This window comes from Chrysochloris asiatica, unplaced genomic scaffold (assembly GCF_000296735.1).
Source record: "Chrysochloris asiatica unplaced genomic scaffold, ChrAsi1.0 scaffold00268, whole genome shotgun sequence".
Lineage (NCBI taxonomy): Eukaryota > Metazoa > Chordata > Mammalia > Afrosoricida > Chrysochloridae > Chrysochloris > Chrysochloris asiatica.
In genome coordinates, this window is record NW_006408786.1 from 292,152 (window position 1) to 319,930 (window position 27,779).

The following is a 27,779-nucleotide window of genomic DNA, read 5'->3' on the forward strand; positions in this document are numbered from 1 at the left end:
GACTGGCAAAAAGAACTTTGTAACATTTGCCCAAGCAGGGTAGAGGCCAAGGATGATGAAGCCAAAGACAAAAGTGAGGTGAGCCTACAGTACGGCAGAGAAAAGTCTGCATTCTGAGTTGGCTTAGATCCTGAATTGTAACCTGTTCTCTTGCCTAATAAACCCCATAATCATGAGAATTGTTATGAGTTCTGTGTAGCCATAGCAGTGGACTGTCAAATCCAGATGTGAAGCGGAGAGTGTTGTGGGAAGGATGGTTGGTGTCAGAATAGGACAAAGAGGGTTCTAGGCTGGAGGCACATCTGACCTCCGCTTCATAGGAATTGGCCCTGGTCTGATTTTAGGTTTCATTCTCTTCCCCTCTTGTGAAGCCACACGAAATCAGACATGGTTCCCACATAGTTTTAATACAAAGGATTGTTGACAAGTTGGGGCCTCCTCCTCCCAGACTTCTCTGATCAGTTCCACTGGTACTCACCTCTGGATGAAGACTTTTTTTATGTTCAGAAGGTGTATCAAGCAACCAGGTATTAAGCAGGGTCATAACTAGACTGGGGGACCTCCGTGGGCCTCTGGACCTCCTGGAGGGCCCCTCTCTTTAGAGGAAGACTGAACATCTGCCACCCGGGCCACACGGGTCACTGCAACCAGGGCAGGGCACCCTCCCCAGGCGATCCCAGCTGACCTGGGCTCATGCCTTGCTTCCCACTCTGGCAGAGGATTTAGGAATGTTTGTGGAGATACGTATATTTGGATGTGTGAGCACTCCACTGGTTCTATTGCTTGGCCCAGTCTAGTTCCGACCACAGAAATGGAATTTAGAAACTGTTTCAAGCAGAGATGCTAACAACTGAGTCCACATGGGATCTTGGGCAGGCCTAAGTTACTATCCCCAAGCCTCCCTGTCAGCCAAGTCCAATCCCCTCACTGGCCAAACCAAACGCAACCCACTGTCGTCAAGTCAGTATCAACTCATACCGACCCTGCAGGACAGAGTTCTATATTACAATGTTCTCAGTGATAGGATAATATCCATATACCCACAGGATGGCTAGTTAAAACAACTACTATTCAAATTTATGAACCAACCATTAACGCCAAGATGAAGAAATGGAAGATTTCCACCAACTTCTTCAGTATGAAATTGATCAAACATGCAATGATAATTATCATTATCAAGATGCAATGATAATTACAGATGACTGGAATGCTAAAATTGTTAACAAAAAAAAGGATCAGCAGTTGGAAAACATGGCCTTGGGGATAGAAACAGTACTGGAGATCTCTTGATAGAATTTTGCAAGACCAACAACAATCATTCCAAATACCTTGTTTCCAACAACTGAAATGACTACTATACACTTGGAGTGGACCTTGTTAGATAGAATTCACAGGAATGTAACCAACTACATCTGTGGAAAGAAATGATGCAGAAGCTCAATATCATCGGTTACAATCACACCAGGGGCCGACTGTGGAGCAGAGCATCATTTGCTCTTATTCAAATTGAAGTGGAAGGAAATTAAAACAAGGCCACCATGGCTAAAGTAGTATCTTGGGTACATCCCACCTAAATTTAAAGACCATCTCAAGAATATATTTGAAGCATTAGACACTAAGGACCAAACATCAGACAAGTTGTAGGATGACAGATCAAGGCGATTCAAACATGAAGAAAACAAAAGGTCATTAAAATGACAAGAAAGAAAAAAAAGACCAAAATGGATGTCAGCAGAGGCTTTGTAACTTGCCATTGAAAGTAGAATAATAAAGAAAATGGAAGTAAAATTGCTGAACAGAAGATTTCAAAGGGTGGCTCAAGAGGACAAAGTAAAATATTATAATAAAATGTGCAAAGACCTGGAGTTACAAAACAAAAAGAGAAAAAAATGTTCTTCTCAAACTGAAGAAATGAAGAAAAAAATTCATGTCATGAGTTGAAAAACTGGAAGGATTCTATGGATAAAACATTAAAGACAAAGGAATCATCCAAAGAATCAAAGGAATGCAGAGTCACTGTATCAAAATAAATAAATAAATAAAAAGATCAATGTTCAACCATTTCAGGAGGTAGCATATAATCAGGTACAGACAGTATTGAAGGAAGAAGTCAAAGCTACACTGAAGGCATTGGCGAAAAACAAAACTCCAGGAATGGATGGAGTACCAATCAAAATATTTCAACAAATGGATGCAGCATCGGAGGTGTTCACTTACCTATGCCAAGAAATGAGAAGACAGTTGACTGGATCCAGTGCAAAGAAAGGTGATCTAACAAAATGTGGAATTATCAAGTCATATAACTGATATCATATAAAAGTAAAATTGTGCTAAAGATAATTAAAAAATGGTTACAACATGATACCAACTGGGTACTGCCAGAAATTCAAGCAGGATTCAGAAGAGGATGTAGAATGAGAAATATCTTTGCTGATGTCAGATGGATCTTGGCAGAAAGTAGATGTGTTTTATTGATTATGCGAAGGCATACAACTGTGTGGTACATAACTATGAACAACACTATGTCACATGGAAATTCCATAATACTTCATTGTGCTCATGCAGAACCTGTACAAAGAACAACAGGCAGTCATTTCAACAGAACACGGGGATACGGTGTGGTTTGGAATCTGAAAGCGTTGTATCCTTTCACCACTTATTCAATCTGTATGCTGTATGCTAGATAAATAACGTGAGAAGCTGGACAAATAACGTGAGAAGCTGGACACACCATCAGGATTGAAGGAAGGCTCATTAACAACCTGCACCATGTAACTTTGCTGTTGAAAATTAAGAGGTCTTGGAGTACTTACTGATGAAGATCAAAGACTACAGCTTTCAGTATGAATCATACCTGAACATAAAACAAAAATCTTCACATCTGGATCAATAAGCAACAGCATGATAAACAGTGAAAAGATTGAAGTTGTCAGGGATTTCATTTTACTTCATTCCACATTCAACACCCACGGAAGCAGCAGGCAAGAAATCAAATGACATATTGCATTGGGCAACTCTGCTGCTAAAGATCTCTTCAAAGTGTTAAAGAGCAAAGATGGGGCTCTGGATACTAAGGTACCTCTGACCCAAGCCACCCCAAACAACCACACTCAGTCACACCTCAACCTGGATCCTGGTGGTGACATTTTAATGGCTTTTGTTGGTGCCCGCAGCATCAAAAGAACAAGGGGGAAAGTCTCCCCCATCCCTGGAGGAGGAGACTAAGGCTCAGAAGGGAGCATGCCAGCGAGTCTGGATATCCTCCTCCCATTGAACAGAAGCCAGGAAGGTGCGGATTTCCATGGGCTTCAGTGTAATGGCGGCAGGATCCAGCAAGGAGGGCACAGTTTTGGTTGCATGGCCTGGGGGGCAAGGGAAGAGAAAGAATGAGGGGAAGCATACCTTCTTCTGCCTCACCTCACAGTGCTCCTAGCCTAGGCCTGGGCACAGCCATAAACCCTGAAAGCTTCCCCTGGAGCCTTAACATCACCTCCAAATTCCCAGATGGCTGACCAGCACTCTCACACCATCAAACCCCATCTCTGGGATCATTAGACCTACCCCTTTGGTGATGAGGGCCTGGGCATGTCATCATAATGTGCTCCCAGAACTAGACATTGATCCCAGATTCCCAAATCTTGTTCTGAGTACAGAATCCCATTCTCAAACCCTGAAAACCCTTTGCTCATTTGCTGGACTCATTTAGACCCTGAAGCCCCTAACCTAGATCTTGACACTCCCCAGGACCCTCATGTTCTTTTCTGGATCCTGGCCAATATTCCCAATGGTCAAAATTGTCCCAGTTCCCACCCCAGGCAGACCACCACACCTGTTTTCTGCATCCACTGGAGCCTAGTGGCACCGTCCCGAGGCTGGTTGGCCGCCAGCGTGGTCTCCTGAAGGTGGGTGATGGTGAAGGTGGTGAACAGGTCCTGCGGGCAGAGGATGGGCCTGCTAAGTAGGGGCAAAGCAGAGTTTCCTTGTCTCCTTTCTAGCCCCCTTCCCGCCTGTGCTCACTCGTAAGTCCAAGGTCACAGGGGAGCTCAGGTTGCGATCCTCTCCAGCGGCGAACTGATGCTCCAAGCGCAGCAACAGCATCCCGGGTCCCCAGCGAGCTAGTGTGAGTAGGTGCACTGCCGGAGGCAGCTCCCGGCGTAAGGCAGAGAACTGCAAGAAAGGATGCGGCAAGGCCCGGGCGGGAGAGGAGTTGAGCTGAGTGGGAGGGACAGAACCAAGCCTGGGTTGATTAGTGGATGAGAGGGGTGGGGCTGAAGTTAAAAGAGGCGGGCCCAAGGTGAGAAGGAGGTGAAGAGGGATGAGCCAAACGGTTTAGGGCTGGGTCAAGGGACCAGCTTACGGTCTCCCCTTGACAACCTAAAGGAGAGCAAAATGATCCCAGCAGCCAATCATCAAGATTTATTCGCGTCCTCTGGATCAATGAATCGGCTGCCCCTTACCTGCATTCGTGGAGTGATCCCCAGGTGATAGGGGGCGCCACCTCCCAGAGACAACACTATCTGCGGGGCTAGGGCCTCCTTTTCCGCCAGCAGGCGGTGCCCAGTGGCTGCAGCCCGGACACTGTCCAGCAGCACGAGGTGACGGCCTCGCACCCACAGCCCTGGCCCCTGCCCATCGGGGCCGGCCTCCTGCAGAGGCTCCCCTACTCCACGGGCATCATCTATAAGCAGTCTTCGGTGTACCTGAAGGGAGAGCAGCCAGGACAGGGTAGGGGTTCAGGAGGAGTCCCTAGCCCAGAAATTGGCTAAGGGCTTGTGGGAGAGCCTGAGTCAAGAGAAATTATAGGGTAAGGGGAATAGATGAGGATGAAGGTGAGAGTCTGGTAGGGAAGGAGTGAAAGGAGAAAAATAAGTCCCTAACAGGGGTGCCTTGTTGTTGTTGTTGTTAAGTGCCATCGAGTCGGTTCCGACCCATAGCGACCCTGTAACAGGGTTTCCGAGGGTGTAAATCTTTACGGGAGTAGAAAGCCTTATCTTTCTCCCGTGGAGCGGCTGGTAGTTTCGAACCGCTGACCTTATGGTTCACAGCCCGATTCGTAACCACTACGCTACCAGAGCTCCCTGGAAAGGGGCCCTGAGTACCGATTGGATAAAAGTCTTGAATAGGAATGGGGGGGGGAGGGGTCTTAGTTTAGTGGGGACTACAAACCATGGGGCACACCTAGCTGAGAAGTGGGTCATAAGAGGCTTCATGTCCAGCAGGAGTTAAGAACTAGATGAAGGACTGGCTTGGGCAGGGCTATAACCCACTCACCATGAGCTCCAGGGAGCCATCGCTCAGGCTGCTGCCCCCCTGGGAGCGGTCAGTCAGCACCGTCAGCTGCACGTTTCCATCCTGGGGGTGGTGAGAGGTCAGGGTGAGGGATAACACTGCAAAGCAGACCCCATGGAGCAGGCACATGCAGGTCTCACGGGGGATAATGACTGCTGAGGACATTTGAGCAGTATGGAGGATGCAGGGTGATTCTGTCTCTGGAGAAGGGGGACAGGAAGGGTGGGGGCAGGCTGGAGGGAATACCGTGATGTAAATGCGACTGTTGACCGGGTAGTAGTTTCCAGCCACTGGTTCAGTCTGACTCAAATTCCAGGTGGGCCGATAATCCCGCCTGAAAATGGGAGTGATTGGTCAGGACTGGGGTCTGGTTCCCCTTCCCCTGTTCACCTACTTCACTCGCCCCTTCACTTTCTCCCTCCTATCCTAAGATGATAAGCAAATGCTCCCACCCCCTGGGCCCCAACACACCACAGACCAGGCCAGGCTCTCAGGGTCCCCAGCCACCCCCACCTTCTCTCCAGGATCTCTCGGCCGTTGCTGTCTGTGTAGAAGCGCCCATTTGTCTCCAATGTTGTGTCAAAGCGGCTGATGACCTCCTTCCCCCAGCCATCACTGCACCAATGGGAAGACAGGATTGTGAGCCTCACCTAAAGGCCACCCTGGCCTTGCCCCCACCTCATCCTAATCAGTACACTCACACGACAGGTATTGGCCCCACTGTCCACTCCAACTCCAGGTGCCTCTGTCCTGGGTACAGGCGAACCACTTGGGAACACCAAGATGAGAAGTTCTGATGCATCTCCTGCACCAAGGCTGTCTGCACACACGTGGGGTGGGGTTGGGTGGAGTGTGAATATGAACCCACATGTGAGCAAATGTCTACCTTGCCATGAACCCCACAAATGCTTAAGGGTCAGCCCCAGTAACAAACAACATGGCTATCCCACTCACCTCCCTCACCTGCCTAGTCACGGCTACCTAATTCTTAAGGGTGGCACACATATTTAACCAACATTACCCACATATCCTTACGCAGTATCAAAAGTCTAACTTAGCACATGTCTACATAGTGTACACTGCAATTTCTGGTATTCCCTGAAGCTATGAGAAGCTGTTTGGTATCATGTTTGGTAAAGTGAGGGTCAGACCAAAAGAGAAAGATCCCCAATGAGATGGATTGGCACAGTGGCAGCAGCAATGAGCTCAAGCGTAGCAATGATTGTGAGGCACTGTTGCATTCTGTTGTGCATAGGATCGCTATGAGTTGGTACCGACTCGATGGCACCTAACAACAACAAATGAGAAGTTGCGTGGCCAGTCTACCCATTAGGAAGTTTTCAAAGTATAGAAGTATGAATAGCTCTCCTGGACACTTTTCCTCTTTCACTGGCTCAAATGCAGATGTGATGGCTAGAGGTGGAGCAACCATCTGGGATGAGGTGAAAGCTGAATGTTGAAGAAGGCAAAGCAACAAGATAGAAGGAGCCTGGCTGACTGTGAAGCCGCCTCGCCTGGTTTGGACTGCTCAACCAGACTTGATATTAGAGCAAAAGAACAGTCAATTGATATAATTCTGTTACAACAGGCAAACTGTGCCCTAATACAGTGACTCAGGTATGCAGACTCTCACCTCAAGGGGAAGTGAGGAAACGCTGACTACATGTCTTTACACACTTGTGAAATAAGTTATCTTCCCAACCAGATGTACCTTCATACATGTACCCTAAGTGAGATTTGCCTAAGTGTGAATTCTCAAATACCTACTCCACATATGAAGTCCTCATACCACAGATTCTTGGTGAAATTGAAACAGTTACAACTGGCCCTTCCCCATTATGGACCAAGTGGGAACACTCTACCCCCAATTGTCAAAGCTAAGTATAATACTTTCAGGATGTGCTTCCTCCAGCACGTACAGACGTAAACACTAGTCCATATGAGGACCTTCAAATAGTACCCTCAGACCTCCGTCCTTTTATCTGATGAGAGATGCAACTTCTTTTCCCCATCTTATCCTACCTCATACACATGGTTTACTCTCCTCCCAGGCTTCCTCACACCCCACACCTAATCCCCAAGCTTCCACTACCACCACGTCCCCACTCATCATTCCAGGCCCCAGACCTTGACCAGGCGAGTCTCAGCCCAGTGTCTCACGGGTAGTGGTTCTCGTTGGTTGGGTCTGAAGATGTAGGCACCTGAAACCTGGGAGCTTTCGTTGTTGCCTGTACTGGCATTGTACCTGAGGCCAAAGCAGACAAGAGTCAGCTTAGGAGCCCCAGGGGTCCATTCACATCTCCTCCCTATCCTGGTGATGGTGATTCTCCCTCACCAGAAGAAAGCCTGGCGAACAGGAAGCTGTAGGTTCTGTTCCAGATTCTCAATCTCCATCAAAAGCCCAGTGTCAGGGTTGAATGAAGCACGGATGTACTGACCAGAGAAATAGACAGATGTTAATAACCACATAGTACAGCTTCATCCTCCCACTCCTAGTCTGTTCCCTACCCCCACAGTGGCCAGAGGGCAACTACTAAATCCTATCACGGTCCTCCTTTACTTGAGACCAGGGCTGATTCTGTACCAGACACAGGAGACTCAGTGCCTAGGGCCCAGGAGACTTTGGAGTTCACAGAAAGACTTTAATTGTAATCACTATTAAAGGACCTCTGGTAGTGTAGTGGTTATGAATCGGGCTGTGAACCTTAAGGTCAACAGTTCAAAACTACCAGCTGTTCTGCAGGAAAAAGATGAGGCTTTCTACTCCCGTAAAGATTTACAGCCTCAGAAACCCTGTACAGGTTCGCTATGGGTCGGAACCAACTCGACGGCACTCAACAACAAAAAATTAGTCAAGGAAAAAAAAACTTGAATACAATTTAAAAGAATACATAATAATGGATCTAGAATGAATTATAGTCATCTTTATTCTTTTATAAAAGAAGAGTCTCAGAAAAGCAAAGGTCCTAGGTGCACAGAAATCTTGATACAGTCTTATCAGGACCTTCCTGAGGTTCCTCATGGTAAAAGCCAAAGTCCTCTCCTCAGCCCTTACGGCCCTGCCCTCCTCTCTATCACCACCACCCAGAATTCAGCTTCATCCACACAGGGTTCCTGGGGGCTCCTTGAACACTAACCACTCTCCTGCCTGAGGGCTTTGGGATCTGCTCTTCTGTGCATGGGTCCCTCTTTCCCCAAACAGGTACATGGCTTGCTTCTTCAGTGTGCCCCTGAACCTCACCTTCTCTGGAAAGCCTTCCCTGAGGCCCCAACTGAGAATGCAAACCCTTCCCACCCTCTGCTCTGACATATCCATTGAATATCACCCACCCATGATCTTGCTGGGCCCTCACAGGAACTCTGGGAAAGGTCACTCAGTCAAAGACGCAAGATGGTAAACGTGGTGGTGCTACAACTCCGAGGCAACCCGAGTCATCACAACACCTCAAACTTACCATGGTGGCAGGTAAGGGGACTTGAATGGGGTCTCACCTCATTTTGTATAACCAGGGCATGTGATTGGGGCCTATGTCGGCGAATATGGGTCTTGGGACTCCGGCCAGGCACCCGTGCCACTGAATAGGTGCTGAATCCCAGGGCAGGCAGTGAGGCAGAGAAGAGCAGTTCTGGGGGGTGTTGCTGACTGTCTGAGCCTGGAAGTATCACCACCTCGGGTAAGGGGAAGGAAACCCAAGTCAAGAGGCTGTGAATACACAGACCTAGGGGCACTGAGTGGAAGGGGCCAAACTCAAGGAGAGATAAGACTCCTGGGATGGGGAGAAAGCATTGAAGCAGACACACAGAGTATATCAGAAATGCTGAGGTAAATATTAAAGAGGAGATTCATTCACAAGGAAAAAAAAACAACAACAGGTGGGCAGAGAGATTATGGGAGGGGTAATAAATGAGAGACAGACATTGGGACAAAGAGATCTAAGAGGAAGGGGAGTGAGGGAAAGACTCTTGAAGGAAGAGATTTGTGGGAGGGCTGGGGAGTGGAGGGGGCATTCCCAGGCGTGTCAGGGTAGAACTAGGCTCCATAGGGTTTTCAGTGGTTGATCTTTCTCCCCAGAAGTAGATTAACAGGCCTTTCTTCTAACGTAACTCTGGGAGGACTCCAACCTCCAACCTTTGGTTAGTAGCAGACCATGTTTACCGTTTGCACAACTCAGGGAGTTGGCGTCAATTCAAAAGGTTTAACTGGTGTGTAAGGATATTCTTCTGGGATGAAGAATTATAAATAGGGTAGATTTTTAAAAGAAGGTGATATTCATGGGTATTCATTCCCAAGGGGATATTGAGATATACCTAAGGAGCTCTGATAGTGTAGTGGTTACGAATTAGGCTGTGAACTGCAAGATCAGCAGTTCGAAACTACCAGCTGTTCCGCGGGAGAAAGATGAGGCTTTCTGCTCCCCTAAAGATTTACAGCCTCGGAAACCCTGTTCAGGGTCGCTATGGGTCGGAACCTGTTGCAGACCGTGCGTAGACTATACAGGCCACAGGCTCTGAGGAACAAATGAGGCCACTGGCAGGCAACAGCAAATTGTTTTTCATCTTAGTGTTCAGTTATATTTATTAATTTAATACATGGAGCCCTTGATAATCTACAGATAAATGTGATATTTTCCTAAAGCCGAAGACTGTAAAGGTTGCAAGGTCAAGCCTTCCTCCAAAGGATTAACTAAAAATATCTTAGCTACTTCTCGGTTCTTTGTTCTATAGACAAAGAACCAATCCTCCCTAAGCCCTTTTCCAGGTGCAGCCCATTCACCTGGGCAGCTGGCGTCTTCCTGAAAACCTGACTCAGGAAGCTAAAACAGCAGGACTCCGCCCAAGCCTTCTGTCCTTCACTCTCACCTTCCCCCAACTGAGCTCAGGGGCTATAGATATGTTAATTGAGCCTGAGAAACCAAGTTGCAGGCCTGGGATTCGAACCAGCGAAGTACGATGTAAAGTTACCTGAATGTCTGGAAAATTACTGATGTTAGCTGTATCCTGTTTTAGTCCCTCCCAGCTTGGTGTGAAGCTCCTCCCCTAAATAAAACAGGTACAGGCCTCCCCAGGTGTGCATTACGGGTTGGAGGGCATGCAGTAAAGATTGCAGGGCAGTGAGTTGCTGCCTGCAGAGGCCACAATGCCTGTACTCCCAAGTCTGCCCACCAGTGATGTATCCACCCTGGCTTTGGGGTGCCTCATTGTCTCCCTTCTTCTGTCTGTCTGTGTATTCTTTTGCTATCTCTATCGCAGCCAGGTATCTCCTCCTCGTGAACCGAACCCCTATGTCGAGGCCAGTCCCCGACAGGAACCGATTCCACGGCACATAACAACAATAACAAGGGGATATTGAGGAATAGAGAGGAAGGCAGTGGAAGCAGCTATTGAGGGGAGGAAAAGACTCTTCATGAGAGGGAAAAAGGTACCTAAGAGAGGGAGGTGTTTATGATTGGGTACTAAGGGGTGTCCATGGGAAGGAAGGTCTATGGCGGAGGAGTTGTCATGGAGAGGTGCTCAAAATAGGAAGTAATCGTGGGTAGAATATTTGTCAAAGAGGCTCACTTCACTGGGCACTGTCCCACCACTGGGGTCCTTCACAAGGAAAACGCCTTCGCTGACAGGAAGTCGAACCATCCAATCTAGCTTCCGCCCAAGGGGGTTATAGATGGTGACCTGGAACTGGGATGGAAAGGTCAGAGCGGGCGGGCATGGGTCACTGCAAGTCTTCTCCAAACCTATCGACTATGCCACGATGCGAGGCAATGTCCTGTCTGATCCCAGTATGCTCCAGGATTTCCAAGCAAAGTGCCCTCGAGATGCACTCATCGGGTCCTCCCCAAATTTGACTGTGACTCACATTCGCCCGGTAAGGTTCTCCAGGAACAATTTGTTACTAGCTTTTGCAGAGGACTGGAGCCCCGCCCTTTCTCCTCCCCACCCCTGTTTAATCATTGGCTACGCCCAGACCTCACTAAGGATCTGCAAATTTCCTCTGTTCTTCACCCCGCCCACTACAGAATCATCCCATCTGCCCCTGCGGCCAGGCTCACACGCGTAGTCTTCAGAGTGAAGGGACAGACACTGATGTTGAGTTCGCGGCAGAACGTGAACTTCTCTTTGGAGCCACTGAGTCGAGCCAGAGCGTTGCTCAGGAGCACCTGAGAAGAGATAGGAAGGGGTGGGTCACCCTGAATGCCCGCCCCTACATCAGCCCCTCCCTTCCTCATCCCAGAGACAGATCTTTTTTTCCCTTTCTGGCCCCGCCTCGCTGCCTCTGGCTCCACCCATTCCCATCTCTGCCCCTCCCCTCCCCAGACTCATCCGCCTCTTGACCCCGCCACACACACCTCACAGGGTCCCCAGCCTTCAGCTAGCTGGCGCGCATAGTCGTCCGCCACGTGCTGTTTGGATGTACCGCTGACTGCATCGTGGTGCTGCAGCACGGCCATCGCCTCCCCTAGGGGTGGGATGGTGAGCTGGGCGGGGCCTCCACGAGTCACCTGCCCGCGACCTCAGGAGACACGCAGCTCCAATGCAGGTAAGGATTCTTAGGAGCTTTAAAGGTGGGCCTGAATGACACGTCCAGTCCAGTCCCACCCGCCTCTCCCTGGTCTGAAACCTACTGAGAGGCCCACTGTCTCCAGAGCCATAGGGTCCCGAGTTGGCCACCGGTCCCGCCAGCGCCTCCAGCTGGTTGCACACCTGGTGGACAGGGGCACGTTAAAGTGGTCAAGCCTGCCTGGGACCCCTTGGCCACCCCTTGCGCCAGGTACCCACCAACCTGCAGAAAGTTGTAGCTGAGGCGCTCGTAGCGTTTGAGGGCTGGCCGGCTGGAGAAGTAGCCTGTCCAGAAGTTGTGGGGGCCATCGGCGTAAGGGAAGAAGTCATCGTGTTTCACCGACCTGCAGGGGCGGGACACTGAGAGTAGGGTCACGGCCACAGGGCATTCCAATCCCCCCAGATATTCAGACCCCCAAATACCAAGTCAGGTTGGCCTTGTTCAGCTCCCAGAGGTAACAGGCTGGAGTGGAGTAGAGAACGTGGACTCGGCTCCCGTTGGCCTGCTGCTTGGGGAGAGGGGTGAGGCCTCTTAGAGTCCTCGTCTTCCCAGAGGTTACACAGGTGTGCACATAAATACTTAACCATAGTGTACACATTCACATTATATACTAATATACATATTTGACCAAAGCCAAATACATATTGTTGTTGTTGTTATGTGCCGTGGAGTCCGTCCCGACTCATAGACCCTGTACAGGGTTTTCAAGGCTGTAAATCTTTACGGGAGCAGAATGCCCCATCTTTCTCCCGCAGAACAGCTGGTAGTTTTGAACTGCTGACCTTGCGGTTCGCAGCCCGATTCGTAACCACTGTGCTACCAGAGCTCCTTACCATCCTTGAAACAATCTCAGAGATACAAGAATAAATCTGAAATTTTACAAAGCTTTAAAAAACAAAATTTCATTATATCACTGGAAAAAGTGTGACATTACTAAAAAAAAAAATAAAAAACTATTAAGTCCAGTGTCATTGAGTCAATTCCAACCCATAGTGACCCCATGTATAATAGATTAGAAAAGCGTTCCATAGAAAAGTCTCCCACAGAACAACTGGTAGTTTCAAACTGCTGGACATTAATTGTCGTCGCTAGTACTGCCAAGTTGGTTCCCACTCATAGCGACCCTGTGTAGGGTTTCCAAGGAGCAACTGATAGGTTTGAACTGCTGACCTTATGGTTGGCAGTTCAGCGCTTATTCTATAGCATCACACCAGGACTCCTGGACATTAATCGTGTAAAAATAAGCATTTTCCAGGAATAACTATTTGTACCAAATGTCACAAATTTTATAATGAATGGAGACTCATTTTTCAACAGAGGAAGATAGACGAACAAGAAGACTATTAGAACCTTCTACTGGTACTATATCCCCCATGGCCAACATACAGTAGTTGCTCAATAAATATATGAGTAAATGAAGGGAAAAGCATGGGGTTGCACATATCTACGTCCCTGCACACCTAGTCATATACTCAGTGACTTACTCAGACACATACATTGTGTTTAGTCAGCACACAATCACTCAGTTCTTCAATATGCCAGGTTGCACAAACAGTCTATAACCAGAGAGGCTAGTCCCTGCCCTCATGGAATTCACAGTCAAGTTGGGAAAAGAGACGTTAAACTAACAGTTAATTGGTTACAATTGGCCTGGATGTGGCGTCCTGGATATAGAGCCTAGGGTTTGGTGACGCTTGCTGGGGGAGGAGACATTGCAGCTGATGCTTTAAAGGATGAGCCATTTTTAAGCCAGAAATAATAATAATAAACAACCACCACTAACAATTATCATGTGTCAGGCATTGTTTTACTGATCTGTGCAAATGAACTCATTAAACTCTCATAATAGCCCTGCGAAGCAAAGACCACCATTATAAGCATTCCATAGAAAGCTAAGGCTCACAGAGGCAATCATGGCAAAGCCAAGATCTGAACCTGAAAGTTCATTTTCAGCATTTGTAAAATAGAGTATGCAAACAGTCAATATCAGGAGTAAAACCAAATGTAGCATCCTGGTATTCACAAGGCAGAGTATTTGCAAAAGAAAGTGACCCAGGGTGTTGAAGTTTCCTCAGGAATCAGGGCAGGATGAAGCAATGTCTGTTGGGAAGTCCTCAGTGACATGACGTAGGACAGTTTTGCTGAAATGGCAGAGCAGGGAGTTGGGGGAGTTGGGGAGGGCTTGAGGACATGGAGATTGGACAGGTAAACAGCTCTGAGAATGAGGTTGATGAGAAGCATCTTAGATAGGATAGAGAGAGACAAGTTTCTGTGCTGAAGGGACCACAGTAACAGGCTGCTTACAAGGGTTATAGCAACACATCCTGTGGTGGTGGCAGTTGCATGCTGTGGGGTCAGTTCTGACTCACAGCGATCCTGTGTAGGATTTTTGAAGCTATAAATCTATGGGAGCAGACAGTCTCATCTTTCTCCCATGTAACAGCTGGTAGTTTCAAACTGCTGACCTTGAAGGTTACCAGCCAGACTCATAACCACTATGCTACCAGAGCTCCTTCTGGAATGCAAAAATATTAGCTGTGTCCTCCAATGTTGTTGTAGTTAAGTGCTGTGGAGTCGATTCCAACTCATAGCATACAGGGTTTCCATATAGGGTTTCCAAGGAGCAGCTAGTGGATTTGAACTGCTGAACTTGTGATTCTCAGTCCAGCGCTGATGCTACAATGAGTTTCTGAGTTTTCTAGGTTGCATGACTGGTACAATGGATCACATTTATATATAACTTTTAGGCCATGGTCTTCTTGTTCAGTGCCGTCGAGTTAGTTCCAACTCACAGTGACCCTGTATAGGGTTTCTGAGGAGCAAATAGTGGTTTGAACTTCAGACCTTGAGGTTCAAACTAACCTTTCAGCCTAGTACATTAACCTGTAGTGCCAGGACTTGTAATGCCCACCAAAAGACTAGGTGGACGTATGCAAATAAGGTGTCTGTGCCCACCAAGTGGATTGGACAGTCTTGTTAATATGCAAATAAGGTTCCTGGTACCCTTATAGGGTGGGCTCATGTAAACAAGGTGTATGGGACCCTGACAAGGGGACGGCTCATTTCAAGTCATTCACGTAGACTTGAAATGAGCCATCCCAGAGGCAGAAATCATCCTCACTACCACCAAGATGAGACAGGAACAGGGCACATTCTTTGGCTCCAGGGTCCTTCCTTCTAGGACTAGGAGACAGAGAGAAAGAGCTGTAACACTGGAGCTGGCAAAAGACAGAGAGAAGCAACAGCAGAGAAATGGTAGAAGAAGCTGTTGCGATCACAGAACCCTGTTACTTCCCTAATAAAACCCCACAATTGTTAGTATGGTTTGTGAGTATGGTATGTGAATTCTGTATGGCCACTTCAATGAACTAATGACTCCAGAAGAGAAGTAAACAGTGTCATGGGAGAGAAGGCTGGTGTGAAAAAATTGGTAAAATTGTCTGGCCTCTGCCTCATAAGAATCAGTCTTGGGCTTATGCTAATGGAGGTTCCCTTCCCACCTGGTAGAATTAGATAAAGAGGTCTAATGCCTCTGCCCCATGATTTTTACTATGGCAAAACAGAAGTAAAGCTTCAGATAGAGTTAAAATTACTGATTAGCTGACTTTAAAATAAGGAGATTAGTATTTAAAAACAGAAGAGCAATACAAAAAAAGTGAAATGACATGTGAGAAGATATAATGCCGGAACAGAGTCATAGAGATTCTATATTGCTAGCTTTGAAGATGGAGGAAGGGGCCGCCCATCAAGGTATGCAGACAGCCTTTGGTGGTGGTGGTGTGCCGTGGAGTCGGTTCCAACTCATAGCAACCCTGTACAGGGTTTCTGAGACTGTAAATCTTTATGGGTGCAGAAAGCCTCATCTTTCTCCCACAGAACAGTTGGTAGTTTCAAACTGCTGACCTTGAGGTTCACAGCCTGATTCGTAACCACTACGCTACCAGAACCTTTAGCAACTGTAAAAGCAAAGAAACAGATTTTTTCCTAGGGCCTTGCAGTACAGTGAATTACTTGACATGGCTCTTCTAGCCATCATCTTTGTAACTCCCACCAAATGACTGGGTAGGACTATGCAAAGGTGAGGTGCTTATAGCTCACCTAGGTGATTGTGCCAATAAGATACATGGCACCCTTATGGGATGAGAATAAAACCTTTTATTTACACCTTATGGGATGCAAATAAAACATATGGAATGCTAACAAGGGGACTGTCTAGTTTTGCCAGCCTGCGAGGTTTACAGTGAGCCACCTCAGAAGTAGAAAGGGGGATCTCATGACCATGAAGAATGAAGTACTAAGAGTGGAGTATGTCCTTTAGACTCAAGATCGCTGTGCTGAAGTTCCTCAACCCAGGAGACAGAGAGCTGGGACACCGCAGACAGTGAGAGACGATGAGAAGCTGTGATAGACAATGAGGGACACCGGCAGGCAACAGGAAGGTAGGCTTCCTAGCCCACAGAACGAGACACCTGTGTGCCTTTGGGCAGCAGTCATGCTGGCAGAGTGGAGTACCTCCAGGGCAGTTTTGTCTGGGGAGCTAGGTTTGGCAAACCTAGCCAGAGCTGCCTACCTTCAAGCTGAAGTTTACTGGTGCAGTGAAGCGTCTTTTAGGGCATTTATTGACCAAGCAGGGCAAAATCCAAGGGGTCATGTGGCTTGAGGGTGGAGGCCAGAGAGATCCACAACTTTAAGTTTGACTGAGAAAAGGCTATCCTGACCCAAAACACTGTATCCTGAGCATTTGTGATCCTGAATTATAACCTGTTAACTTTCCTAATAAACGCCATCATCATGAGTACTGTCTGTGAGCTCTGAGTGGCCACTTCAATGGCTTATCAAACTCAGCAGAGGAGATTGCCATGGGAGGGACGGTGGCATCAGCATCGGTAAAATGGCTGCAGGGTGGAGGCATGTCTGACCTCTGCCTCATAGGAACTGGCTTTGGGCCAATGCTGCTGGAAATTTTCTTCCTACCTGCTAGTGAAGTTAAAGGACGTCAGATGACAACATCCCCACACCTGTTTTATAAGCCTCGTAAAATAAAAAGGAAGGAGTTCTGGTAGCGTAGTGGTTACGAATCGGGCTGCTAACCTCAAGGTCAGCAGTTTGAAACTACCCGCTGTTCCATAGGAGAAAGATAAGGCTTTCTTCTCCCGTAAAGATTTGCAGCCTCGGAAACCCTGTGCAGGATCACTATGAGTTGGAACTGATGCCACGGTGCTTAACAACAACAACAAAATAAAAAGGGGAATCCTGATGACACCTGGATTTTAGCCCAGTGAGACCAATGTTGGACTTCAGACTTACAGAACTGTAAGACAATAAATTTTGGTTTTAGGCCATTCAATGTGCGATCATTTGTTACAGAACCACGGCACAGGGATATAAGCATACATGTGCACACAGGTATCACGGGGGGTACACTGACCTGGCTGTTGACCAGCTGGATGAGCTTGTCAAGGTTCTTGAACCACATGTTGGCGTTCTCATATTGGAAGTCTGAGCCCATGGTCATGATGGTGTGATTGGTACGGTAGTGCCGGCCCTACAGGTGGGATAAGGCAATCCTCAGGCCTGGGTGTCATGGGCCATCCCAGAGGACAGCTGTGCCCTGGGTACATATATGATCAAGAGTATGTTAAGGAGAAACAGTGGGCTAGGGTTGGGGAGCATATGAGAACCCTGTTCTCTTTGTACAGTTTTTCTGGAAACCTGAAACTGTTCTAACAGATAAAGTCTATTAAGGAACAATAAAGAGTGGCCCCCAGTGGCACTTGGGGGCACAGAGAAACACACGTAAAAATTGTCAAGAGCTCTTCAGGAGTCCCTTCGACTGACTACACAGAGGAGGACATTGAAGGACAATGCCAGACTGTCTCACGGTCACGGGGAGTGCGTGCAGTGGGGAAGGGATCTACACGCTCTGATCGGGACCCAGAATCCACTGCCACTGAGTCAAGTGCAACTCACAGCCACCTTACAGGACACAGCAGAACTGGCCTCGAGTTTCCAAGACTATAATCTTTACAGAAGGAGACGTCTACATTCTTCTCCCACAGAGCAGTTGGTGACTTTGAAGCACTAACTTTTGGTTAACAGCTAAACACTTAAAGCACTGCACAATCAGGGTTCTGATGATATAGACACCCAAATCTAGGAGGAGAACATGGTGACAGTGAATGGGAGATTACCTTCCTCACAGGTTGGGAAGTGGTATTAAGAAATACCTAGAGCAGGGGAAGGGGTCTGAATGATCAACAGCAGGCCTGTAAGCCCAGGGTACTGGGGTTACCTGAACAGCAGCCAACTGCAGGAAGTAACTGACCAGCTCCTTGGCATTATACTCGGGGCTGCGGGGGTCGTCCACCACGGGCTTGTCATCACACAGCACGTCCCAGCACAGATCCTGTGGTGGGTTGTACATATTGGGGAGCACACCTGCAAGCCACACTAGGGTTAGGAGGTGGCACAGCACCGTGAACTTGCCCACTTTGGGCAGACTACAGAATTTGTGAGCCCCATTGCAAACTACCCACCACTCATCTGTCAGTGTGTCATACTGCATGCAAAAGATGGACAGTGAATAAGGAAAACCATAGAAGATTAGACGCATTTGAGTTATGGTGTTGGAGGAGAATATTTAAAGTACTATGGACTGACAAAAGAACCAACAGATATGTGTTGGAAGAAGTGCAGCCAAAATGCCCCTTGGAAGCCAGGATGTCCAAACTTCATCTCTCATACCTCAGACATATTATCAGGAGGGACCAGTCACCGGTAAAGGATATCATGTTTGGTAAAGTGCTGGGTCGGAGAAAAAGAGGAAGACCCCCAATGAGATGGACTGGCACAGTGGCAGCAGCAATGGGCTCAGGCATAGCAATGATTGTGAAATTGGCCCAGGACCGGGCAGTGTTTCATTCTGTTATAAATAGGGTTGCTATGTACCGACTCAATGGCACCTAACAACAACAACAATTGCAGTCTACAGAATTTGTGAGCCTCCACTGGACCAATAAGTAATATGATAAATGGCAAAAAGACTGGAGTTGTCAAATACTTCATTTTGCTTGGGTCCACTATCAACACTCATGGAAAGAGCAATCAAGAAGTCAAATGACATACTGCATTAGGTAAATCTGCTGCACAAGACCTCTTTAAAGCATTCAAGGGTAAAGATGTCAATTTGAGGACTGAGGTGTATCTGACCCAAGCCATGGTATTTTCAATAGCCTCATATGCATGTGAAAGTTGGACAATGAATAAGGAAGACCATAGAAGAATTGATGCATTTGAGTTATGGTGTTGGAGGAGAATATTGAAAGTGCCATGGACTGCCAGAAGATCAAACAAATCTAGTTTGGAAGAAGTACAGCCTGAATGATTCTTAGAAGCCAGGATGGCGAAACTTTGTCTCTCATAATTTGGACATGTTATCAGGAGAGACCAGTCACTGGAGAAAGACATGATGCTTGGTAAAGTGGAGAGTCATCAAGAAAGAGAAAGACCCCCAATGAGATGGAGATGGATTAGACAATGGTTCAAGCATAACGTTGATTGTGAGGATTGTGCATAGGCTGGAAACAAAAAGGAGACATCAGTACTTGGAAAATATGGCCTTGGTGATAGAAACAATGCTGGAGATGGCATGATAGAATTCTGCAAGACCAATGCCTTCTTCATCGCAAATACCCTTTTAAAAAATATAAAAGAAGACTATACACATGGACCTTACCAGATGGAATACATAGAAATCAAATTGACCACATCTGTGGGAAGAGACGATGGAAAAGCTCTATATCATCAGCCACAACAAGGCCAGGGGCAGACTGTGGAACAGATCATCAATTGCCGATATGCAAATTCAGGCTGAAGCTGAAGAAAATTAAAACAAGTCCACAAGAGCCCAAATATGACCTCTCCATAGCCCATCTGAATTTAGAGATTATCTAAAGAAGAGATTTGATGCATTAGACACTAATGACCAAAGTTCAAAAGAGTTGTGGAATGACATCAAGGATATCATATAGGAAGAAAGCAAAAGGTCATTAAAAAGATAAAGAAAGAAGGAAAAACTCAAAATGGATGTCAGAAGAGACTCTGAAACTTGCTCTCCAGCTAAAGCATATGGCAGAAATAAGGAGGTAAAGAGCTGAATAGAAAATTTCAAGGAGCAGCTAGAGAAGACAAAGTCAAGAATTATAATGAAATGTACAAAGACCTGGAATTTGAAAACCAAAAGGGAAGAACAAGCTTAGCATTTCTCAAGGTGAAAGAACTAGGGGAAAAATTCAAGCCTCAACTTGAAATATTGAAGGATTCTATGGGGAAAATGGAGTCCTGGTGTGGCATTGTGGGATAATGCACTGGTCATAAAGGTCATTTGGATCACAAGGTCATCGGTTCAAACTCACCAGCTGTTCCTCAGAAACCCTATCAGGGTCGCTATGAGTCGGAACCATCTCAATAGGCACTTAACAACGACATGTGCAAAATATTGAATGATGCAGAAAGCATCAAAAGGAGATGGAGGGAATCCACAGTCACTGTACCAAAAATAAAGTGTCTGTGTTCAACCATTTGAAGAGATAGCACATGATGAAGAACCAATGGTACTGAAGGCACTGGCAAAGAACAAGGCACCAGGAATTAACGGTTTAGTGGAAATCTTTCAACAAACTGATGCAGCACTAGAGGCACTCACTCATCTACACCAAGAAATTTGGAAGACTGCTACCTGGTCAGCTGATTGGAAGAGATCCATATTTCTGCTTATTCCAAAGATAAGTGATCCAAAGAAATGTGGAAATCATTGGACAACATCATTGATATGACATGCAAGTAAAGTTTTGCTAAAGATACTTCAAAAATGGCTGCAACAGTACATTGACAGGGAGCTGCCATTAGTTCAAGCCAGATTCAGACATGGACGTGGACAGTAGGATATATCATTGCTGATGTCAGATGGATCTTGGCTGAAAGCAGAGAATACCACAGAAAAGTGTTTACCTGTGCTTTATTCACAATGCAAAGGCTTTCAACTGTGTGGATCATGACAATCTATGGACAACATTATGGAGAATGAGTATTCTGGGACATTGAATTGTGTTCATAGACAAAGAGACAATTGTTTGAACAGAACAAGGGAACACTGAATGGTTTAAAATCAGGAAAGGTTTAAGTCAGAGTTGTATTCTTTCACCAAACTTATTCATTCTGTATGCTAAGCAAACAATTGAGAAATTGGATTATATGAAGAAGAACGTGGTATCAGGATTATAGGAAGACTCATTAGTAACCTGTGATACACAAATGATACAATCTTGCATGCTGAACATGAAGAGGATTTAAAATACTGATGAAGATCAAAGACCACAAGCTTCAGTATGGGTGGTGCTTCAATATTCAAGGAAACCAAAGTCCTTACCACAGAACCGATAAATAACATCATGATATACAGTAAAAGACTGAAGTTATCAAAGATTTCATTCTGCTTAGATACATAATCAACACTCATGGAAGCAGCAGTCAAAAAACCAAGTGATATTGCCTTAGGCAAATCTGCTGCACAAGTGTTCAAGAGCAAAGACATCGGCTTTAGGACTAAGGTATGCCTGACCCAAGTCATAGTATTTTCAATAGCTTCATATGCATGTGGAAGTTGTACAATGAATAAGGTAGACTGTAGAAGAATTGATGCATTGGAATCATGGTGTGGGAGAAGAATATGAAAAGTACCATGGACTGCTAGCGTAGTGGTTACGAATCGGGCTGCGAACCTTAAGGTCAGCAGTTCGAAACTACCAGCCGCTCCGCGGGAGAAAGATGAGGCTTTCTACTCCCGTAAGGATTTACGCCCTCGGAAACCCTGTACAGGGTCGCTATGGGTCAGAACCGACTCGACGGCACTTAACAACAACAACAAACAACCATGGACTGCTAGAAGAACAAACAAATCTGTGTTGGAAGAAGTACAGCCAGAGTGCTCCTTAGAAGCCAGGATGGTGAGAATTCATCTGTCATACTTTGGACCTATTATCAAGAGGAACCAGTCCCTGATGAAGTACATCATGATTGGTAAAGTGGAAGGTCAATGAAAAAGAGGAAGACCCCCAATAAGATGGATTGGCACAGTGGCAGCAGCAATGGGCTAGAGCTTAACAATGATTATGAGGATGGCACAGGACCAGGCAGTGTTTTGTTCTATTGTGCATCAGGTTGACAAGAGTCACAACTGACTAGATGGCACCTGACAACAACAACAAGACTGAAAATAGTGAATCAATGATACCAGTTAACAACAACAACAAAAAGTAAAAAGAGGAAATAATGTAGTTACAGAACTTCTAAATGAAGAGGAAATCAAGTAAGTTTCAAGAAAAAAAAAAATCAACAAATAAATAAGCAAATAAAATAAACCTGAGTAACATGACTAGCTATCTGCACACCCACGTTCACTACAGCAATGTTCACAATAGCAAAAAGGTGGAGACAGCCTAAATGCCCATCATCATAAGAACGGTTAAACAAACTTTGGTCCATACACACAATGGAATATTACGCATTATTGAAGAATGACGAAGAATATGCAAAACTCCTCACAACATGAGGACATTGTGCTGAGTGAAGTTAGTCAATTTCAAAAGGAGACATATTACATGAGACCACTGTTGTAAAAAGTTAAGAAAAGATTTTCTTGCTAAATGAAATATTCTATGATGGTTACGGTGCAAGTGGAGGCTGGTGGGGAGAGGGAGACACTAATGACCAAAGATCAAAATAGTTGTGGAATGACATCAAGGATATCCTATAGGAAAAAAAAAAAAAAAGAAGTAAACACTGTTAACTAATGGTTGTTGTTGTTGTTAAGTGCCGTCAAATTGGTTCCTACCCATAGTGACCCTGTATAGGGTTTCCGAGGAGCGGCTGATAAGCTTGAACCACACATCTTGCGGCTCAAACAGACCTTGCAGTCCAGCGCATTAACCAGCAGTGCTGGGAGTAAATTGCAATTATTATAATGACACCAAGTATATAATTTGTTGAATGTGGGACTGATGATCTTTTCTGTAAACTTTCACTCAATTCACATTAAAAAGTTAAAAATAATAAATAAACCTAATTGTAACCCTAAAATTAGACTAAATCTTACTCCTAGCCACAGCCCATGCCTTCCCCTTAACCTGAGTCCTAACTGTAATCCTAAAACTACACCAAGTCTAGGCCTAACCTAGACCTAGCCATAGTCCTAACTCTAACCCTGACTCCTTACACCTATCCACCATCGCCAAAAGTACCATAGAATTCCTATTCATGAAAGTGACACTCTGTATATATTTTTTGTCATTCACACATCTGTTGATCTATTGGAAGCATCCCATCCTTGTGAGAAAAAAAAAAAAAAGAAAAGAAAACTTTGGGGGGAAAAAAAAGAATTTCAAGACATTAACATTAGAACATTAAATCAAATGCAAGGCCCTCTGAGGCTGGAAACTGCATGTCAAACACCCATGGGGTCAGCCCTCCTCCTGCTCACCAGTGAAGAGGTCAGCGGCAGGAGGCTTCAGGCTGGTGCTGGCCCGCCACACCTGCTCCATCTCCAGCATCTTCTCCCGATTCTTCTTATCTTGATAATCCAGGCGACCAAAGAAGAAGCCATCGAAGCCCATCTGGGGGTCAGAGCATGGGAAAGGGCAATCTGAGCCAGAGCCTCTCACTACCTACCTCTCTCACCACCAACCGAGCCCAAACCCAGCTTGGCAGAGGCAAATGAGAGTAGAGACAGAAAGCAGGTCTGAAACTAGGGAGGCTTCCAGCACATTTCCAAACTTGGGGATGTGTCAGAACCTCTGGGCAAGGGAGCTACCAAAGGTGATAGGGGTGAAGTCTGACTCAAGGAAACCTTCGGTCTTCCACAGCCAGAAAAGGGATGGATCAAGAGCATGGAAAGGGAGTAGGGTCAGGACATACGAATGAAGTTGGTTTTAAAACATGGTAGGTCTCCACCTGCCACCAAGCTTGAGAAGAAGTCGGGATCACAGCAAACAATGTGGGGCCAGAGCAACAAGGGGCAGGTCAGGAAATGGGGCAGAGTCATCGGGAGCAGCAAAGAACAGGGATTCACAGCTCACTTAAGGGACAGAGACTCAGAGGTCAGGGGCAGGGTCTGGTTAGCATGGAATCAGCAAGAAGGTTGATTTGGATGGCCACGGAAACAGTCCGAGCAAGTGAGTTGATGAATCCAAGAGAGGTCTGGGGTAGCACCTGCGCGAACAGTGAGGCCTGCTCCCGAGAGTGGCCAAAGGGGTCGATGTGCCAGGCCACACGGGGGCGTCCATCGATACCAAACGTGTCTTCCAGGAATCGTAGCCCCAAAGTCATCTGGTCTATGATGGCACCATAGTGGGTGGCTGCCTCATCATTCATCACCCAGCCACCATTGGCAAACTCCAGACGGCCTATGTCAGGAAGGGAACAGGTAGGACAGAGTTGTCAGGGCTAGGAGTGAGGCCAGGGGGGTGATGTTAGGGATGATAGGGACTGCTCACATGCCCAGGCCTAGAAGGAGAAGAGAAGTCGCTCCCAAGCCAGTGTAGGCAGATCTGGGACAGAGGGCCCCCTGTGTTTCAGGCTTCCCAGAGGGTCCACTGGAGACCAGGCTTTGTAGGATCCATAGGAATATTCCAGATAAAGGGAAATTCCAGACAGAGGAATTACATCATGCATAGTCTGCGCGTGGCAGGATATAACCACAGAAGCCAGATAACAGAAATGGGAAGCTGAGCTCAGCTTCCTCTTTTCACTTCCTAAGGGCAATCTTACCCTGTCGTACCAGGTCCCGCACAATCTCCTGTGTTGCCTTTGTCTGCTGGTGCCACCATCGGGAGAAGAAGGCTATCTCCACATAGATAAAGCGACGGGTGGGCTCGGCCAGCAGGGCAGAGACTACGGAGTCCAGGATGTACTGCACCCCTGCGTGTTGGATGTCATTGCGGACTATGGACACAGGAATCAGGTAGTCAGGGCAAGAAAGGCCAAGGAACACATTCTTGGACACAGGAGCCCAGATTGGGGATTGACAAGCCCCAATGTTTATGATCCATAGAGGATCTGAGGGGCTCAGAGGGACCGTGGGCATCCACAGGCCAGTCCCGACCTTCTACTCACTGCCATAAAAGTACTGGTCCACTGTCTTGAGCCAGCCAACGTCATCATGTGTGTGGGCCACCAGGTGAACATTGAGCATGCCCGGCTGCACCTTGGGGCATGTCTGCAGAGACCCAAAAACATACACTATATCAGTAACCCTGGGGTCAAGAGGCATAATGAAGGTGGGGACAAAATAAACCAACAGGTGAGTGACTGACATGGAGGAGCTTCCATCTGACCCCATGTCCAGAGGAGGCCAGGCCCCACCCCAGGGAGGACACACTCATACTTATCTCCCAGATAACAACTCTCATTTCACACAAGTCCACATACGTACTCTCACTCACACCATAGGAGAACAGTAACATTAGTATAAAGAAATAAAGCAAAACAAACCCGTTATCATGTTATAAAGGAGTGGGTTCCCATGGCTACCAAAGGGTTTTCTTTAAAAAACTGATCACTAGGCCTTTCTTCTTTAAGCTACCTCTAAGTGGACTCAAACCTCTAATCTTTCAGCTAATAGCTGAATGTCTAACCATTTGTAACACCCAGAGACTGTATAAATGATAGCTAACAACTCCGGGTGTGGCGCTGTAGCATCAGCGCTCGACCACAAGGTGGTGGTGGTGGTGGTGTGCCTTGGAGTCGGTTCCGACCCATAGCTACCCTGTACAGGGTTTCCGAGGCTGTAAATCTTTACGGGAGCAGAACGCCTCATCTTTCTCCCGCGGAATAGCTGGTAGTTTCGAACTGCTAACCTTGCGGTTCACAGCCCGATTCGTAACTACTTCGCTACCAGAGCTCCTTCGATCACAAGGTAGGCGGTTCAAAGTCACCAGTCACTCATTGGAAACCCTGTGCGTGATCGCTACGGGTCAGAACCGCCTTGACCTCACTTATCAACAACAACAACGTGCGCTGTAGGATAAGCGCTACTCCTTGGAAAGCTTATTCAGGGTCACTGTGAATCGGAACCAATTCGAGGTCACTTAATAGCAACGTTTGTTTATTAAGCATTTGCAAACGCCAGGCAGCCACCCTGGGAAGTGAAGGCAATACTACCCATTTCTAGACGAGGAAACAGAGATTCCGAGAGGTGATGTGACTTGCAAACGGTCACACAGCCAGGAAGTAGGTGAGCCGGAAGAGACAAGAACCCCAGACAAGCTGACTTCAGAGTCCCGGGTTTCATCCAGTCCCCCTCCACACATACAAACGCACACAGAGCTGGTCACACCTCCAAGCACACAAAGCTGCTCGTATGCAAAGTCCAGACAAGCTGACTGGCAGTCCAGTCAGAATCAGCCTGTTTCTCAGAGTCAAACTTCCCAAAGACACAAAGCACGCACTCAGACCACAGTGTCATTTAAGCTACCATTCACTAAGCACCCACGAAACTGGCCCAGTCACACCTCTGGACCATGCGTGGGTCTTCACTCGAACTCGTGTACATTTCCGTCCGCGGGCCCCACTCACCTCATAACGCGAGGCCTGAGCACCGAGCACCACCAACAGAAAAAACAGGGAGAGAAAAGGCGGGGCGTGGGAGCTCATCCAGGGCGCCACCGCCTCACGCCAGCTTCCGCCAGCGCCCACCGCTGTAGCCAGAGCGTCAGCGCTCATAGCTCAAACACCACTGCCACCTCTAGCTTTTGCGGCTCTCCAACTTGGCTCTGGCTAGGCAAAAACTCCACCCCCAGAATCTGGGGTGACCAATCGGTGTCGTTGTGGGAGGAGCTAAAACGTGGACTGGCATGTCACGAGAGCAAAGCTGTAGCATGGGACTCTGAGCCTCTAGTGGTGCTGACCGGATCTTGCTCTGAGGCCACTCCAAGGGGCTTCCAAATGGCCCTTTGTCTTCATTGGAACAAGAGTCTTTCCTCTGAGTGTCACGTTTGCGCGCGCATGGGATGGAGGTGTCCCGTCTACTTTAAGGCTGGTGTCCTGGAGGGATACAGCTTGACTAGCAACAGAGATTGATGGGACTCCTGTTCAGTCTGGTAAACTGCCCATGGAGTGCTGGGGATTCCAGGTACTTAGCATAGTTGGGAGGGCTCCCTGGGGGTTCTGGTGTCTAATTCTGACCCTGGAGTAAAGCCTCACAGGTAGGGAAAGACCCTTAACCTTTCACACCCTTCCTAATTTCTGTTCCATCCACGCTCTGGAGTCCAGGTATGGCACTGTAGGATAAGCACTCAATCTCAAAGTTGGTTTGAACAGCAAAGTCAGTGGTTCAAACTCATCAGCTGCTCCTCAGAAACCGTATACTGGGTCACTATGAGTCAGAACCTACTAGTCAAAACAACAACTCCAGACTACAGATATTTAGTTTGATAAGAAAACCAAAGCTCAGCAGGTTTATCTGCTGAGTTGCCAAGGGCAAGGGGTCACTCCTATATCCAGAGTCACTTAGGCAGTTGTTGTTGTCAAGTACAACCCATAGTGACTCTGTATAGGGTTTCTGAGGAGCGGCTGGTGAGCTTCAACCACTGACCTTGTGGTTGAAACTGACTTTGCAGCTCAGCACAGTAACCCACAATGCCACACCAGGACTCGCTTGTTATCTTAAAGTGATATCAAATTGACTCAGAGCAACCCAAAATGACTGGTGGGTCTGAACCGCCAACCATAGGGTATAAGTTCAGTGCTTATCCTATAGCACCACACCAGATATAACATGAGACTGTGAAATAAACACATGAAAGCTCCAAAGTAGGACCCCTATCCATAGCTATCCCCACCAGAAGGGGGACCTCAATGGCACAGAAGGAGACAGGTTGAA

General features: G+C 47.0%; 1 protein-coding gene across 1 annotated transcript; it reads right to left on the bottom strand.

Annotated features, from left to right (window-relative positions):
* Window positions 1–3,228: 3,228 nt before the first annotated feature.
* MAN2B1 (mannosidase, alpha, class 2B, member 1) lies at window positions 3,229–26,620 on the bottom strand. Its single transcript, XM_006874302.1, has 24 exons — window positions 26,474–26,620; window positions 25,013–25,115; window positions 24,668–24,841; window positions 24,110–24,303; window positions 23,382–23,514; window positions 18,138–18,283; window positions 17,274–17,390; window positions 12,268–12,353; window positions 12,068–12,188; window positions 11,910–11,988; window positions 11,634–11,743; window positions 11,337–11,444; window positions 10,849–10,965; window positions 8,782–8,958; window positions 7,625–7,722; window positions 7,417–7,534; window positions 5,991–6,109; window positions 5,803–5,904; window positions 5,536–5,623; window positions 5,272–5,352; window positions 4,458–4,700; window positions 4,018–4,167; window positions 3,830–3,932; window positions 3,229–3,362 (listed from the first exon to the last, which is right to left on the bottom strand). The coding sequence occupies exons 1-24, from the start codon at window positions 26,618–26,620 to the stop codon at window positions 3,229–3,231; spliced, it is 3,048 nt and encodes a 1,015-aa protein (XP_006874364.1).
* Window positions 26,621–27,779: the final 1,159 nt, after the last annotated feature.

Bases quoted from the DNA above. Each gene is read 5' to 3' on its own strand.
- MAN2B1 (XM_006874302.1), bottom strand. From the start codon at position 26,620: ATGAGCGCTGACGCTCTGGCTACAGCGGTGGGCGCTGGCGGAAGCTGG. The intron at 5,905-5,990 runs GTGAGTGTACTG...CCATTGGTGCAG, and splicing joins GTGGGGCCAATACCTGTCGT to TGATGGCTGGGGGAAGGAGG. The intron at 5,624-5,802 runs GTGGGGGTGGCT...TCCCATTTTCAG, and splicing joins CGAGAGATCCTGGAGAGAAG to GCGGGATTATCGGCCCACCT.